General features: G+C 45.6%; 1 protein-coding gene across 1 annotated transcript in view; it reads right to left on the bottom strand.

The window, feature by feature from the left end:
- Nucleotides 1–16,062, bottom strand: part of LOC306940574 (afadin-like) — a 175,843-nt gene that overhangs the window by 104,071 nt on the left and 55,710 nt on the right. Inside the window, 8 exon segments of the mRNA XM_079525671.1 lie at nt 367–411; nt 2,904–3,050; nt 4,599–4,686; nt 7,186–7,343; nt 10,572–10,732; nt 13,486–13,643; nt 14,930–15,039; nt 15,187–15,382. Coding sequence (XP_079381797.1) covers nt 367–411; nt 2,904–3,050; nt 4,599–4,686; nt 7,186–7,343; nt 10,572–10,732; nt 13,486–13,643; nt 14,930–15,039; nt 15,187–15,382 — 1,063 coding nt within the window.

Raw genomic sequence — 16,062 nt, 5'->3', positions numbered from 1 at the left:
CCCCATCTGAAAATATGTTGTTCCAGGGACCCCTGGAACAACATATCTGCTAACAACAGATCTGCTATTTTTCAATAGCTAAAGTATAACATAATGCTTAAAACACCAAAAGGGGTTTCCATACAGAATGGGTAAAGTCATGGTCACTTTGACCAAAAAAATAGGCGACAGAAAGGTAGTTGTAAAGAACGAAACACAAATGGCATCCTAACGCAGTGTTCATTTTAAATCTAATCTTATACCTCACATTTAATTATTTCACCTCAACACTGTGGACAATCCCACCAACAAACCCCCCACTCAAACCACACACCCTGGACATAAGAGAGAACAGAGAGAGTGGTCAGGAGAGGTGTAATGGTTTACCTTCGTGATGCCGATAAGCGTAGTAGGCATAGTGATTCCCTCGCCCTAGGCAGACAGGCAGGTAGGTAGGTAGGTAGTAGCACACATGCAGAGTAGGGCCACATACACACACACACACATACATACGTGTGACGCACGCACACACACCATGCCGTAAGAAGGCGGGGAAGGACACACACACACACACGCACGCACACACACACACATACAGCAGAGGGTGAAAATGCAGCATAGAAAGAGGAAAAAATGCAGCATACCAGCATATACCCATAAATTCTACACGCACGCACGCACGCGCGCACGCACGCACGCACGCACGCACGCACGCACGCACGCACGCACGCACGCACGCACGCACGCACGCACACAGCAGAACCACCACTTCAACGTCCCCTCGTGGAAGGATTTCCCAAAGCCAGTAAAGCAGTCAGTCAACCTGACGGTAGATGAAGTAGCAGACAGGGGGGTTAGTGCAGGAGGCATCAGGCTGGAACGCACTGGGTTCCCAAAACCATTTCAGCGCTTTCAGCTTTGTCTCGTTTTCACCGTTAGTTAGTGGAAGTAAAGCACCGAGTAGTGTTTGGGGAAACCAGCAGGCACACGTTTAATTAAAAGGGAACTACATACAGAACGGTAAAAGGAGGGGTAAGGATCAGTGGCAGAAAACAAGCTGTTATAAGAGCTGGAGGAGAAAGGGGGGTTGAGCGAGGTTTTTTTTGCAAGGTCCAGGCGTCTCACTAAACGCAAAAAGCTCGCAAAAAAAGGTTCTAATAACTCCTCTCTCTGCAGTTGACAAATTGACTCTGTACTTTTTTGGGCAAAATTCAGAAATAGAAATCCTGGACAAGAGCAATTTGTGAAATGCTCAGAGGTGCGTTCACTACCAAGGGCAATGCTGTACGACAGCCAGGAAATAATTCATCTTCTTAACACAACTTCCAAGTGAATGCACCCCGAGAGAGAGAGAGAGAGAGAGAGAGAGAGAGAGAACAGAAAAGGACACCCAAGGGCATTGTATGGGGGGGGCAGAGTAGGCAGTGGGTCAAATGGGTCCAAAGTGAGCTATTCTTCTGAATCTACACAGTCCAGACCTACGGCTACAACACAGACTTCACACACATGCCAGAGCATCAGGTGAACCTGTATCTTGTTCACAACAACACACTGCAGTCAGTGTCTCAACAGAAAGGAGAATATTTCAGTTGTCAAACACCTTGATCCTTTTCTGACGTCGTCGGTCGTGTGTGACTCTGTCAGACCTTCAGATGCACTTTCTGTCAGTTCAAACCAATGGTTCAGAGTTATTGCTACTGTTAGACGGATGATAGGTTATTGGTTTAAATGAGAAGAAGAGGTTGTGCATCACATCAGCAATGGTTTTCAGTGGAGTGCCAAACCCAAATCCAGTATACATCAAATTAAAACATCGAATTAAAACAATTCCAAAAAAGGTAGCACATCCAAAAATTAAACAAACGGCAGAACGTGTTTCGGCTATGCAGCCTTCATCAGAGCATGCCCTGATGAAGGCTGCATAGCCGAAACGCGTAAGCGTTCCTTTTTGGTGTGTGCCAATAAAGACATGGAAATGTGAGTACTTTGTCCGCCGTTTGTTTAATTTTTGGATGTGCTACCTTTTTGGAATTTTTTTAATTACTATTTTTTGAGGTTATTGGTTTACTAATGATCCTAGATGACCGTTTCTATGAATTTGTGTTGTTCTTGCTTACTGTAAATTGCTCTGGATTGAGAACATCTGCTAAATTGCCTAAATTGTTATTATATTTTACAACACCTTCTAAACTTTTAGATTCTATATAAGGTTCATTACAATTCTTATCACTAATATAGATGTCTGGTTAAATGTTGTCTAGAAATATAGGTAAGCACATCAGAAGTCCTCTGGGTGAGTGGAGTGTGTGTTGCAGCAGGATGTCTCCACTCACCTTGGTAGACACAGGACAGACTGCTTGTCTAGTGCAGTGGCTCCCAAAGTGGAGTATGGGGACCCCCAGGGGTCCGTGAGGGAGTTCCAGGGGGTCCCCAGCTAAATGATAGTTTGGAACTTAAAGGACCCTTATGGGTCTGTAACTCTGAGAGTGTACACATGGAACCAAATGGACCCGTACACTCTCAGAGTTAAATTAACATTGATTTTACAATACAAATCTGGGGTCCCAGAGAAAGAAATGCCGTTAACGGGTTGAGAATCACTGCTAGAGCCGTAAAAATCTTCTCTTACGGGGGTCCCTGGCATATCTTTTCAAATGGGGGTCCGCGGGCTAATTAGTGTCAATTTGGGGGTCCTTGACGTGAATAAGTTTGGGAACCACTGGTCTAGTGTAATAACTGCAGCGACACTGCCTCCTGGTGGTCACTGCACTAATACTCACCACTACAACACATACAGCGGAGGCCGCATACTTTGATCTGAGAGTGTGTGTGTGTGTGTGTGGTGTGTGGTGTGTGGTGTGTGTGTGTGTGTGTGTGTGTGTGTGTGTGTGTGTGTGTGTGTGTGTGTAGAAGCAGGTGCCTACCTGGGCTGAGCTCCACTAGGTAGGGTAGTTTCTCTGGAGGCAGAGACCCGTCCAGAGGCTTCCCTCGCTGGGCCTTGTCGTCCGCCTTCCTGCCCTTCTTGCTCTGGTAGTCTGGAGGTCTCTTCTTCAGCTGGAACACCAAGGCTCCTGGTGCACGCACGCACACACACAGTCACACACACAGTCACACAGTCACACACAGCTTACTGGAAAGGCGCCACGTACAATGCTATTATCATTACTCTGCTCCCCAGAGTTCCTAAATGGTTCTGCTTAGAACGACCACTTGTCCATGAAATACAGGGTTATTTCCACAGCCACTACTGTCAGCCACATTGTATTTCACATAGCTAATAAGTTGTGTTATTTTTAGAGCAGTGGTTTTCAACCAATGGGCCCGGGGACCACCAGTGGTCATTGAGGGAGACTTTAAGTTGAGTGTCGGATTCGGTACATTGCAAAACGTGGCTTGATTTGTGGAGATTGTTCTGTTGTATGAAACATGTTAACCCGTTTTGGGCGGGAACCCCTTTTGGTGTTTAAAGCATTATGTTATGCTTTAGCTGTTGAGAAATAGCAGATCTACAAGCTCATAGCGTATCGTGAAAATGGCGCAACTCTTTGAATATATATTCTTTCAGAGCAAACGTTTTGGTTTTTAACTCAAATCTTTGCTTCTGGGAGGTCCCTGAAACAACATATTTTGAGATGGCGGAGGCGAAATGCATATCATTCTGGGGGTCCTTGACATGAAATAGTTTGAGCACCACTGACATAGAAACATGGGTTGTTCAGAAAACTGTCAGGATTTAGAAGACATAGAAGACTCAGGTCTAAACGTGTTGAAGCCATAATGTGTTAAAGCCATAAGTCTCTTTGCTACACAGGTTTTTATCTTAATCTATCCAAAACACACAATCTGTGGCAGGAACTCTTGTGGAAGTAACTTCAGTACATCATCCCTGTTAAACCATGGGGCTGTATGGTATAGGGAATGGTAATGACAGGATCATGCCAGTAGGGGGAAGCAGAGACGAGGAGAAGTAGAAGTTAAATTATGGTGCCTTTTTCCAACAGCTCGCTTTAAGGTGTGGCTGGTCACAAATGGAGAGGGAGGGAGGACACATCCCAAACAAACAGAAACCCGACAAACGAATAGAAACCCGACAATCCTGAGGCTTCCATAAACAAGAGACAAACTGGATATATATTATTACAGAAGGAGGAGAGGACACTGGAGCAGCACCGACATTTTAAGCCTTTAATTAGGTGCTAGTATACAAAAAAACGACTAACGTTTCCACCTATGCGGTCTTCATCAGAGTCAAGTCCATAAACAAGAGACAAACTGAAGATTATGCAAAGGATATATATTATTACTATAACATTGGTAACCATTAAGTGGTCCCTTCATTGACCGGGGTCGCCCAAGGGTCTAACTTGGTCCTCTTCCATTTCCATTCTATACCAAACCTCTGCTAAAATAACCTAAGTCTATAAGCTCACAGCAAGTTACGCTTGCAGATTGGCTAGTTTTGCTGAATGTTTGCCTGAGAATAGGGATGTTAGGGTTCATGTGGTCAAGTAAAAGCAAACTATATACACTACATTTTACAGTCACTCTGTGTGTGCGTGTGTGTGTGTGTGTGTGTGTGTGTGTGTGTGTGTGTGTGTGTGTGTGTGTGCGTGTCTGACCTCTGTCAGCAGGCCAGTCTCTGAAGATCTTCAGTGGACACTCGGCGTCGTCCAGGATCACCTCTTTACCCGTCTTCTCGTCTTGCTGCTGGGCGAAAATAAAGTGCACAATGACATCAGACGAAATGAACAATTTCACAAACAAGAACACGATATATATGCAGATGCAGAAAGGAGTTCCACCGCGCCTCAAGCCTGTGGCATCTCAGAGGCAGGACAGGTAGCAGGAGGAAGGAAGGCACTGGAGCAACTCGGACAGTTTAAGCCCTTTTTTTAAATCACAGGGTGCGAGTAAAAATGTTCAACGTTTCGATGTATCGGTCACATCTTCATCAGGTCACGATGTGGCCGATACATCGAAACGTTGTCAATTTTCACTTGCACCCTGTGAATTAAAAAAAAACAGTTTAAACTGCCCGAGTTGCTCCAGTGCCTTCCTTCCTCTAACCACTATATATATATATATACACCTGCAACTACTGTAGGGATGTCCCGATCACCTTTTTTGCTCCCGATCCGATTTCATTTTGAGCATCTGCCGATATCGATTTTTCCCCCGATCCGATATTTATAGTTGATAGAACATGTTCATGCCATATCACAATAGTACAATATCCCAAATCACAGACAATATCCAGTCTAATATCATGATATGGATATAATATTGATACTAGGGATGTCCCGATCACGTTTTTTGGCTCCTTATCCAATTCCGATCATTTGAAAATGACGTGATCGGCCCCGATTTCCGATCACCCGATCTGATCGGGACAACCCTACCTGAAACTAATAGAAAAGGAAAACTTGATCATGTAGGTCAGTGCTTTTCAAACCTTTTCGTATCAAGGCCCATTATTTATTCAGCAACTGAGCCACGGACCACGACTTGACGACATTTAGCCTCTCAGACCCAAAACTAAAAAATATTTGGTTGTCGTTGAATACGACTTTGTCCACAATTCCAGTATGCTGTTGTTGTTGATGTTGGTACGACAGGAGAGCACAGACAAACGATGATCAAAATAACAATTCTTCTACATTCTCAAATTGTGTAAATTAAGTAATGCAGATGTTTAACTATTTTTTAATTCTTGAGAGTGTAAAATGAAACCAAGTGGACGTGTACGGGTCCATTTGGTTTCGTTTTACACTCTCAAGAGTTAAAGATCTAGAACGGTCCAACTCTCCATCATTTAGCTGGGGACAAGAGTGAGCGTGTAGATCACACACGCGATCGTGTGTGTGTGTGTGTGTGATCACATGCACAAAAAAGAGGCAGTAAGGTCTCTTGGGGGGCTTTTGATCCGATTGGCTCCCGAGTACAACTTGCGTCGCTTTGTGCGATTGGTTACAGCTGGAGTCTGTCAAAGAGCTGGGAGATGGAGGCAGCTGTAGACACTACAGCAGACAGAGTCAGCACGCACGCACACACAGTCACACACACACACAGTCACACACACACACACACACACACACACACACACACACACACACACACACACACACACACACACACACACACACACACACACACACACACACACACACACACACACACACACACACACACACACACACACACACACACACACACACACACACCTGCTGCTACCGCATGGCACTTCGTCTGACGGCTTGAATTACATTTCTCCAATGTGTGTGTGTGTGCGTGCGTGCGTGCGTGCGCGCGCGCGCGTGCGTGCGTGCGTGCGTGCGTGCGTGCGTGCGTGCGTGCGTGCGTGCGTGGTGTGTGCGTGCGTGCGTGCGTGCGTGCGTGCGTGCGTGCGTGCGTGTGGGGGGCAGAGGAAGCAGCACCCATAAACACCATGTAATTGTATTAAAAGCATTCTTGGCATGCCCCCCCCCACCCTCGCCGTTGCCCCGGCGATGTGGTTTGACTGAGTGGATGTGGCCAATGACTGTTTGACGTCGTACAGTCCATTGTTTAGTTCTAGTTCTTCCACTCACAAAGGACAGACCTTTTCACTTCCAACTCACTGGGGCTCCTTCAATTGCACACAGACCTCTGTGTGCGTGTGTGCGTGTGTGTATGTGTGTGCGTACGTTAGTGCGTGCGTGCTGCATGTTGCCACTGTAAACTAGTTATTGTGAGTTAAATGGAAGTGGCAGCTTCCAAGTGACACAATTTCACTCACCAAAGGTATGACGTGATGTTCAGGTTGCAGCCAATGTAATTTCCTCTGGGGAAGGATGTGAGGCAACAACATCCAACTGTGCAGTTTTTATGAACACTTTCCCTGCGATTCGCGAGTTGCCCGAGTTATGTTGTAATGTTGTAATTGTTTAATCCACATTTGTAATCAGTTTTAAGTCATACGGGCAATCCAACCGGACAGAACGGGATATGAGACGCGTTTTGATCGCTTGCCCTGGAAAGCAAATGACTGATTATTAACTTCCCCGTTCACCGGATCGGCTTTTGTTTTGGGGCTCTTCAAAATAAGACCTTGCGGCGGAAAAGCTTGGCGTGAGAGATATAAACTTCAACTTAACCTTGGCAGAGAAAGACTAAACATCGTAGAAGTTAACATTTCCTCGCGAGTTACAATCTGAAGTGCATTATTACCCGTGCGATGCAGTACTCTCTGGGGTTCTCCTTCTCCAGGCCGTACTTCTCCAAGGCCTCCACCACGGCAAAGTCTGCCGTGTCCGTGGTCGACAGCAACATGGTCTTATAGGGGATGTTGGGCTTCAGACTGTCTGCGTAGATCCTCAACGTTCCTCCTGGAAAGAGAGAGAGAGAGAGACGGAGTGAGGAGGGCAAGGATGCAGAGAGGAAGATAACTTCTTGACTATTTATATGAAATATCCAAGTACGCAGTATGTATGAATTATAAGTCACAGTACAGTATACAGTACACTGTTAAAGTAGAGTATACTGTATTAAGTGTACATCACAGGGCACTCAGAAAGAAACTCTCAAATCACACGTGCATGCCACCGCAACATCTTACGTCCGATTTATACTTGTGCTCCATGCTGAAAATGTCAGATCTACAAGATCATTATGCTTTACAATGAGACACATTGTGAGCTTGTAGATCTACGGGACACCATTCTACGACTAAGTTTAAATCAAACTTTAGGTTATGCAATGTTTTTCTCTTTAATAAAATTTCCCCCACACAGGAGAACAATGAAATCATACCCTCATATCAGAGATGCTATGAGAGTACCCAAAGAAACATCACATCACAGAATCATACCCTCATATCAGAGATGCTATGAGAGTACCCAAAGAAACGCAAAGCCTAATTTATACTTTGTCAAACGGCCGTGTTGCTCAATGACAGCAACTGAAAGGTGTTTTTGTAATGAAGTATAAATTGGCCCCATGTCACAGCTGTGAAGTCACATTTCCAAAAAGTTCAGTTTTCACTGTCCACACAGTGAAAGGAGAACAGCATTTTCAAAAGAAATCCACTCCGGAGGATTATACGTTTTCAAAAGGTTTGGTGACCCAAAACACCAAACGCAAAACTGAAAGAGTAAGCTGTAATTAATAATAATACAAAAATAAACAGAATGTGTGGGTGTATCCTCAGTTCCAATGAAAACATTTAACTTCAAAGTGTTTTAAACAGAATTTTTAGAGCACTTTTCACATTTCCATATTACACACAGCAGTTTAGAAATGTGCATGGTTGTGCGTTCCGATGAGACAGGTTGCGAGGGGGGCAGTGTCCCTCAGAAAAGACAGATTGCAAGCGACCGTTACTCTGAGACATAGGCTGCAGTGGACAGTGTCCCTCTGAGACACAGGTTGCCGGGGACAGCATCCCTCCGAGACACAGGTTGAAGGAGACAGTGACCCTCTGGGACACAGATTGCAGGGACAATGTCCCTGTGAAAGAACAGAGTGCAAGGGGACAGGGAGGAGTCGTGTCACTTAGAAGACAACTATAATGAATATTAAAGCAGTAGGGATCACGTTTTTTTTGCCCCCGATCCGATGCCGATAACGATTTTCACACGTTTATGCCATATCACAACAGTACAATATCCCAAATCACAGATACTATCCAGTCTAATGTCATGATATGGATATCATATTCATACTAGGGATGTCCCGTTTTTTGGCTCCAGATCCGATTCAGATCATTTGAAAATGACGTGATCGGCCCCCGATTTCCGATCACCCGATCCTATCGGGACAACCCTAGTAAGCAGGTGATCGTTTCTGCTGTCCTGGCCAAGACTCCCCATCTCAACTGGCACTTCCTGGTTAAATAAAGGGAAAAATACATACATAATGGGCATTGATTCAGTCAGTGTGATGCTCCAGGATCCTTCAACAAGACATACGGTCGAGTACAGGGGGTTGACCTTGGGGCCTGTATGTCATGTTGTGGTTGGACCGAGGGACTACAAACAACACAATTCTCTTTGTACTCAAGTCGGCACACACGGCGGCTGCGGTAACGGTTCGCCCATATGTTCTCACAGTGGAATCGGTGGCAGCAGTTCATATACGACCGACTGGCCCGGCCGGCCTCGTCTCACTTTGTTCTGCTGACTGGAGGAAATGTCTAATTCTGTGCTTTGCGTCAGTGTCAGAAATTATCGCCTTTAGTAAAAAATCCCACAACACACACAAACAGTGTTCTGTGGTGGAGGACGCTGCATAGAGGGAAAAAAAATGAAAAGCCAAGAGGAAACCCATTTGAAATGCCATGACACACAAATAGTGTTTTGAAATGGAAACCAGCCTCATTGTCTGACCACATTGTCTATGTAGTTTGTCTGAGAGAGAGATAGGGTTAGTGTGTCTCTGTCCAGTTAACCCATTCTGGGCGGGAACCCCTTTTGGTGTTAGCATTATGTTATGCTTTAGCTATTGAAAAATAGCAGATCTACAAGCTTGTAGCGCGCCACCGAGTGGCGCGCTACAAGCTTGTAGGTCTGCTATTTTTGAAAAATCGAAGAACGACTGACATAGAAACATAGCTTTTTCAGAAAACTGTCAGGATGTAGAAGACATTTTTAGAATCTGATCTCAGGTCAAAATGGGTTAACTCATGTATATTTATATACAGTATATGTGTATATATGTGTGTGCGTGTGCGTGAGTGTGCGTGCGTGCGTGTTAGATAATGTTATTTAGGTAATTGAGTCACAGCGAGTTACCCACTAAACACACTGTGTCCCTGTGTGTGTGAACGCCTCCACACTGGTGGGGATATTTATGGCCGTCTGTCTCACTTTGTTTTTCTGCTTCATTATAGCTAGCTAGAGTGTGTATGTGTTTGCGTGCGCACGTGTGAAATCAACAGCCCCAACTCACACATACACAGAGTACAGTATTAGAAATCTGAAAATAATAATCTGTAAATGTCGATACAGACAGTGGTGGGCTTGGGATGGTACTTGATAATGTTGACTTGAATATTGTGATGTTTCCACAATAGTCCACAATATCATGGATGAACATATTGTATACTGTGATAGTTTGGCAGGGCGACATTGCAATTAGAATGTTTGGGATATCACCCAAGCAAAAAAAAAAAAAAAAACAGCAAATTTTGATTTTAGTTTTAGTCACATTTTAGTCACCTGGAATGTTTTAGTGTTAAGTTTAGTTTTAGTAGACTAAATCTAGTTGATTTAGTCGACTAAAATGTATTTTGGCGGGCCGTGATGCCGTCGTAAATGGCTGATTTTACACTTGCTGACAATAGCCGATCTATCACAGCTATTGTGTGTCGCAGCTATTTTCAGCATGCAAACAAGTATAAAATGACTTATACTGGATCTCTTGTCCACTAGTCCCTTCCTAACAATCTACTATCAGTCTACCGGTTGTTGACGAAATTGTCAGTATATTTACTCTTAGTTTTAGTCATCATTGCTTAGTTCTCATGCAGTTTCCATTTAGTTTTCGTCAGTGGAAAAAGGTAGTCGACGGACATTTTTCGTCTTAGTTGACGAAATCATCCACACACACACACTCACCAGAATCAGGCCTGCCGTCATTGCTCTTGAACTCCTGCATCCGTTTCTCCAGTTTCTGCTGCCGTCTTCTCTTCATGACCACCTCTGGGTTGGAGATGGTTCTGGTGAAGCTGGTCTCGGGCATGTCTTTGTACACCTCTGCTGCCAGGCGACTGTTCTCCCTGCAGAACACACGCAAAATAAACACAGAAACATTCATCAAGACATTCGTGAATTGGGGGGTGTGCGTGCTCGGGTGCCGATTAAAGTTCCCTGTTCACCACCAGACTAGGGCAGTGGTTCTTAAAGTGGGGTCAGGGGACCCCAAGGGGTGCTTGAGGGAGTTTCAGGGGGTCCCTAGCTAGATGATAGTTATGGACCCTTATGGGTCTGTAAAAATGAGAGTGTACAAATATACAAATATACATTTGTACACTCTCAGAGTTAAACATTTTACAATATAAATTGGGGGTACCAGAGGTAGAAATGCCATTAAACGGGGGTCTGTAGACTAATATGCATGTCAAACTGGGGGTGCTTTAAATTAAACAAGTTGAGAATCACTGCTAGAGCCGTAAAAATGTTCTCTTATGGGGGTTTCAAATGGGGGTCCGCGGGATAATTAGTGTCAATTTGGGGGTCCTTGACATGAAAAAGGACAGTGGGCAGCTGTCAGCGGTGGGTGTTGACCGGTGGGGAAGTAGGGTGTGTTGTCGCTACATCCTCCCAGTGAGACTCCTCACTGGCATATGAGCCAGTAGGGTGTGTTGTCGCTACATCCTCCCAGTGAGGCTCCTCACTGGCATATGAGCCAGTAGAAGTAGGGTGTGTTGTCGCTACATCCTCCCAGTGAGACTCCTCACTGGCATATGAGCCAGTAGAAGTAGGGTGTGTTGTCGCTACATCCTCCCAGTGAGACTCCTCACTGGCATATGAGCCAGTAGAAGTAGGGTGTGTTGTCACTACATCCTCCCAGTGAGACTCCTCACTGGCATATGAGCCAGTAGGGTGTGTTGTCACTACATCCTCCCAGTGAGACTCCTCACTGGCATATGAGCCAGTAGGGTGTGTTGTCGCTACATCCTCCCAGTGAGACTCCTCACTGGCATATGAGCCAGTAGAAGTAGGGTGTGTTGTCGCTACATCCTCCCAGTGAGGCTCCTCACTGGCATATGAGCCAGTAGGGTGTGTTGTCGCTACATCCTCCCAGTGAGACTCCTCACTGGCATATGAGCCAGTAGAAGTAGGGTGTGTTGTCGCTACATCCTCCCAGTGAGACTCCTCACTGGCATATGAGCCAGTAGAAGTAGGGTGTGTTGTCGCTACATCCTCCCAGTGAGGCTCCTCACTGGCATATGAGCCAGTAGAAGTAGGGTGTGTTGTCGCTACATCCTCCCAGTGAGGCTCCTCACTGGCATATGAGCCAGTAGAAGTAGGGTGTGTTGTCACTACATCCTCCCAGTGAGACTCCTCACTGGCATATGAGCCAGTAGAAGTAGGGTGTGTTGTCGCTACATCCTCCCAGTGAGACTCCTCACTGGCATATGAGCCAGTAGAAGTAGGGTGTGTTGTCGCTACATCCTCCCAGTGAGACTCCTCACTGGCATATGAGCCAGTAGAAGTAGGGTGTGTTGTCGCTACATCCTCCCAGTGAGACTCCTCACTGGCATATGAGCCATTAGGAAGTAGGGTGTGTTGTCGCTACATCCTCCCAGTGAGACTCCTCACTGGCATATGAGCCAGTAGAAGTAGGGTGTGTTGTCGCTACATCCTCCCAGTGAGACTCCTCACTGGCATATGAGCCAGTAGAAGTAGGGTGTGTTGTCGCTACATCCTCCCAGTGAGACTCCTCACTGGCATATGAGCCAGTAGAAGTAGGGTGTGTTGTCACTACATCCTCCCAGTGAGACTCCTCACTGGCATATGAGCCAGTAGGGCTCAGCAGACAGTGGCAAGATTACACACAAGTGTGGAGTTATTCGGGGATTGGAATGACTAAATTGAGAGAAAACGGGGGGGAAATACTTGTCCATTTCTAACTCTGAGAGTGAACCCTTATGGGTGCATACTTTGGTTCCATTTAGAGAGGTACTCTGAGAGTGAACCCTTATGGGTGCATACTTTGGTTCCATTTAGAGAGGTACTCTGAGAGTGAACCCTTATGGGTGCATACTTTGGTTCCATTTAGAGAGGTACTCTGAGAGTGAACCCTTATGGGTGCATACTTTGGTTCCATTTAGAGAGGTACTCTGAGAGTGAACCCTTATGGGTGCATACTTTGGTTCCATTTAGAGAGGTACTTTGTGTTTATTCCTCCTATGACTGTATCTCAATCTACAGAATACCGCCCTCGGCTAAGACAAATAAGTAAGCAAGAATGTATACGCGCAAAATTACATGCAACCAAATGTCGCTGCAACAACACAGAAATACACCGATATCGTTGCAGAGTCAACAGTATATAGAGTACAGTTACCGCACCCTACACTAGTGTTACTGCTGAATAGAATACACCAAGGATAATAGTCTTATACCGACTCTGACAGTCTGTAAGGTATTATAATAACACACTACAATCTCCTTGTCAGAGTCAGTGTACAAACAGTATTGTACTGGCGTTACTCTGGGGCTGTCAAAAAACTGTCAGAGTTAAGTGAACACAGAGTTTTACTGTGTGAGAGGGAAATAAGTGAAGGGAAAAGTAAAGAAAAGACAGTGAAAGACAAGCCAAGGATTAGAGACGAGAGAGAGAGAGGTGAACGGACCCCCAGGGGACAGAGATGGGTCAAAGTTCACATCATCACCATGTTCTTTACAAAAGAGAGGACAGGTTGTCTCCAAGGATAGGAGGGAAAGATAGATGACCGTGTGTGTGTGTGTGTGTGTGTGTGTGTGTGTGTGTGTGTGTGTGTGTGTGTGTGTGTGCGTGCGTTACCCGTCCTCCTGGCCTAGCGTTGGTCCGTCTCCGTCGGGGATGCGTGAGAACTCCTTCTGCCTCTTCTGCTCCTTCTTTTTCTCCTTCTTGGACAGCGTCCTCCTGAAGTTGTTGATCACTCCATCTTTCTCCTTCTCCGGGCCGTTACTCTGACTCTTCTGTTGGACAGAGAGAGGGGGGTGGGGGGGGGGGGCATTAGTTTTAGATCATGTCTGTGTGGATAAATTGTCCCTCTGTCTTTACATGTGTGCGCATGTGTAGGATAAAGGTTAAGCATACAAGTGAAGGTGGGCATAATGTTGTGGTAATGGTTAAGGTTAGAGAATGAATGAATGTAGTCTATGAAATCAAAAGCCTTCGACAGTCCCCTCAACAGTCTGGGCACCTAGGCTGCCAAGCCAGCCAGACGGCGTGCCGCGGGTTCGACTCCCGAGTCAGACGGCCTTTGCCGCGTGTCACTCATTATATATATGAGCAGGCTACACTAAAACTAAATCTACTAATCAAATGATTCCCGAGCGCGGCACGGCTGCAGCTCACCGCTCCTTGGCTGTGGCTCAACTGCTCCAAGAGATGGGTCAAATGCGGAGAACAAATTTCACTGCGGTAACGTGTGTGACAATCGAACGACTTTGACTTGACTTTGAAAACAGGCTAAAAAAAATGTCAGTGATGTTACCCATGTTTTAAATGGTGAGTTTGTACTTCTGCCCTCTGGGAGAAGATACAAAGAACCAAAGTGGAAGTACATATGACTTAAAAAATGTTTTGTACCAGCATCAATTAAGATGTTGAACGAGGCTCTGAAACAGCAGTAACTGTGTGAGGCTAGATTATCCACATCATGTGTGCAATTGTGTAATGTTGTTGTCTCCCTCTGTAATGTATTTTTGTTTGTCATTGATGTTTTATGTGTGGCTGTAGCTGTGTGGACAATAAAGTTTACTTTGACCTTGACCTCTCTCCCACTTTCCTCTCGGACTACTGTTCCCTATCAATATATATAAAAATTAACCCATTTTGGGCGGGAACCCCTTTTGGTGTTTTAAGCATTATGTTATAATTTAGCTATTGAAAAATAGCAGATCTACAAGCTCATAGCGCGCCACCGAGTGGCGCGCTATGTGCTTGTAGGTTGCTATTTTTGAAAAATCGTGAAAATGTGCCTCAAATCTTTGAATATATATTCTTTCAGAGTTTCAGTTTTTAACTCAAATCTTTGCTTCTGGGGGTCCCTGGAACAACATATTTTCAGATGGGGTCGGCGGCATATTACATATCATTGTTGGGGTCCTTGACATGAAATATTGAGAACCACTGATGAACATTTTAAAAAGACGTTTTTTAAATTTCGATGTCAGGCCTAAATGGGTTAAAAAAATTAAGTATAGCAGTAAAAAGATGTGTGACTGTGTGTACCTTAGGCAGTACGTCGTTACCTTACCTTAGGCAGTACGTCGTTTTCATTCTTGAGGACGAAACGCCCCTCTCTGTCATCTTTGTTCCAGTTGAGTTGAACCACCAGAGGCTTCTCATCCAGGTCCAACTTACGCTCTTCTAACGCAGAGAGAATGACAGTTATATTCACTGCACGCGCACGCACACGCACACGCGCACACGCACACACACACACGCACACGCACACGCACACGCACACGCACACGCACACGCACACACACACACACGTGTGTCATATCTCACCCCCGCTGACGTGGACTTCGTAGAGGGAGTATTTGGGCGACGACAGCATCCTCATGTCTGGGCGGAACTTCTCGGCCAGCGTCTCGATCACATCCTGGGTGGTGGCGGTGCTCGACACGCGGATGCACTTGGTGGCAAAGTTCCCGGCCACTCGGTCCTGGAAGTAGAAGCGCATCACGCCATGGAACTCCAGGTCCTGAATGGAAAGAGAGAGAGAGAGAGGGAGGAACAAAGAGACAGTTTAGTCATCATCATTTATTAGTCATCATCATAGATTTCACAATGCCACGCCAGACTTTCCGGAAAAGTGGCTTTTACTTTCCCTCTCCACACGCATGAGCAAACTGACAGGCAATTAACCAGGATAAGGCTCCGATACTGTGATACAACATATTTATTAGGCCTAGTAACAGAAATCTGTTTTTAATTCAGATTATTATTATTTCTCCCCTCCTGTCCAAGGGGGGGGCTGTTCCTGGGGGGGGGGGGGGGGGGGCTGCAGCCCCCCCCCCCCCCCCCCCCAGCACCCCTACTTCCCTCAGCCATTGCCATACCCAGTACCTGCTTACTGATAAATGTGTCCCTATAGCGATGACATCAGGGAACCTCTGGTCTGCTTTGAGGCAGAGATTCCAGAGAAGAAGGGAACATATAACCTCATTGTCAGCTCTGTAGCAAACTGTGTTCTTCTGGATCGCACTAGTGAAGAAACACGGGGAAGGTTGCCGACCGTATATTAGATTAGTCGATGGGTGGCTCTTCCAAGAGAGATTTTGCGCTCTCATTTAGTCGTGATCGTACCTCAAGGCTCTGGATGTGGCCATATTTGCTGACCTCTTTTCAAGAAGCATCTTCTCTTACGAAATAATAAATGTT

The sequence above is a fragment of the Electrona antarctica genome, assembly GCF_951216825.1.
Source record: "Electrona antarctica genome assembly, chromosome: 17".
Taxonomy (NCBI): Eukaryota; Metazoa; Chordata; class Actinopteri; order Myctophiformes; family Myctophidae; genus Electrona; species Electrona antarctica.
The sequence above is the reverse complement of the archived record's forward strand: the minus strand, read 5'-3'. Positions and strand labels throughout refer to the sequence as shown.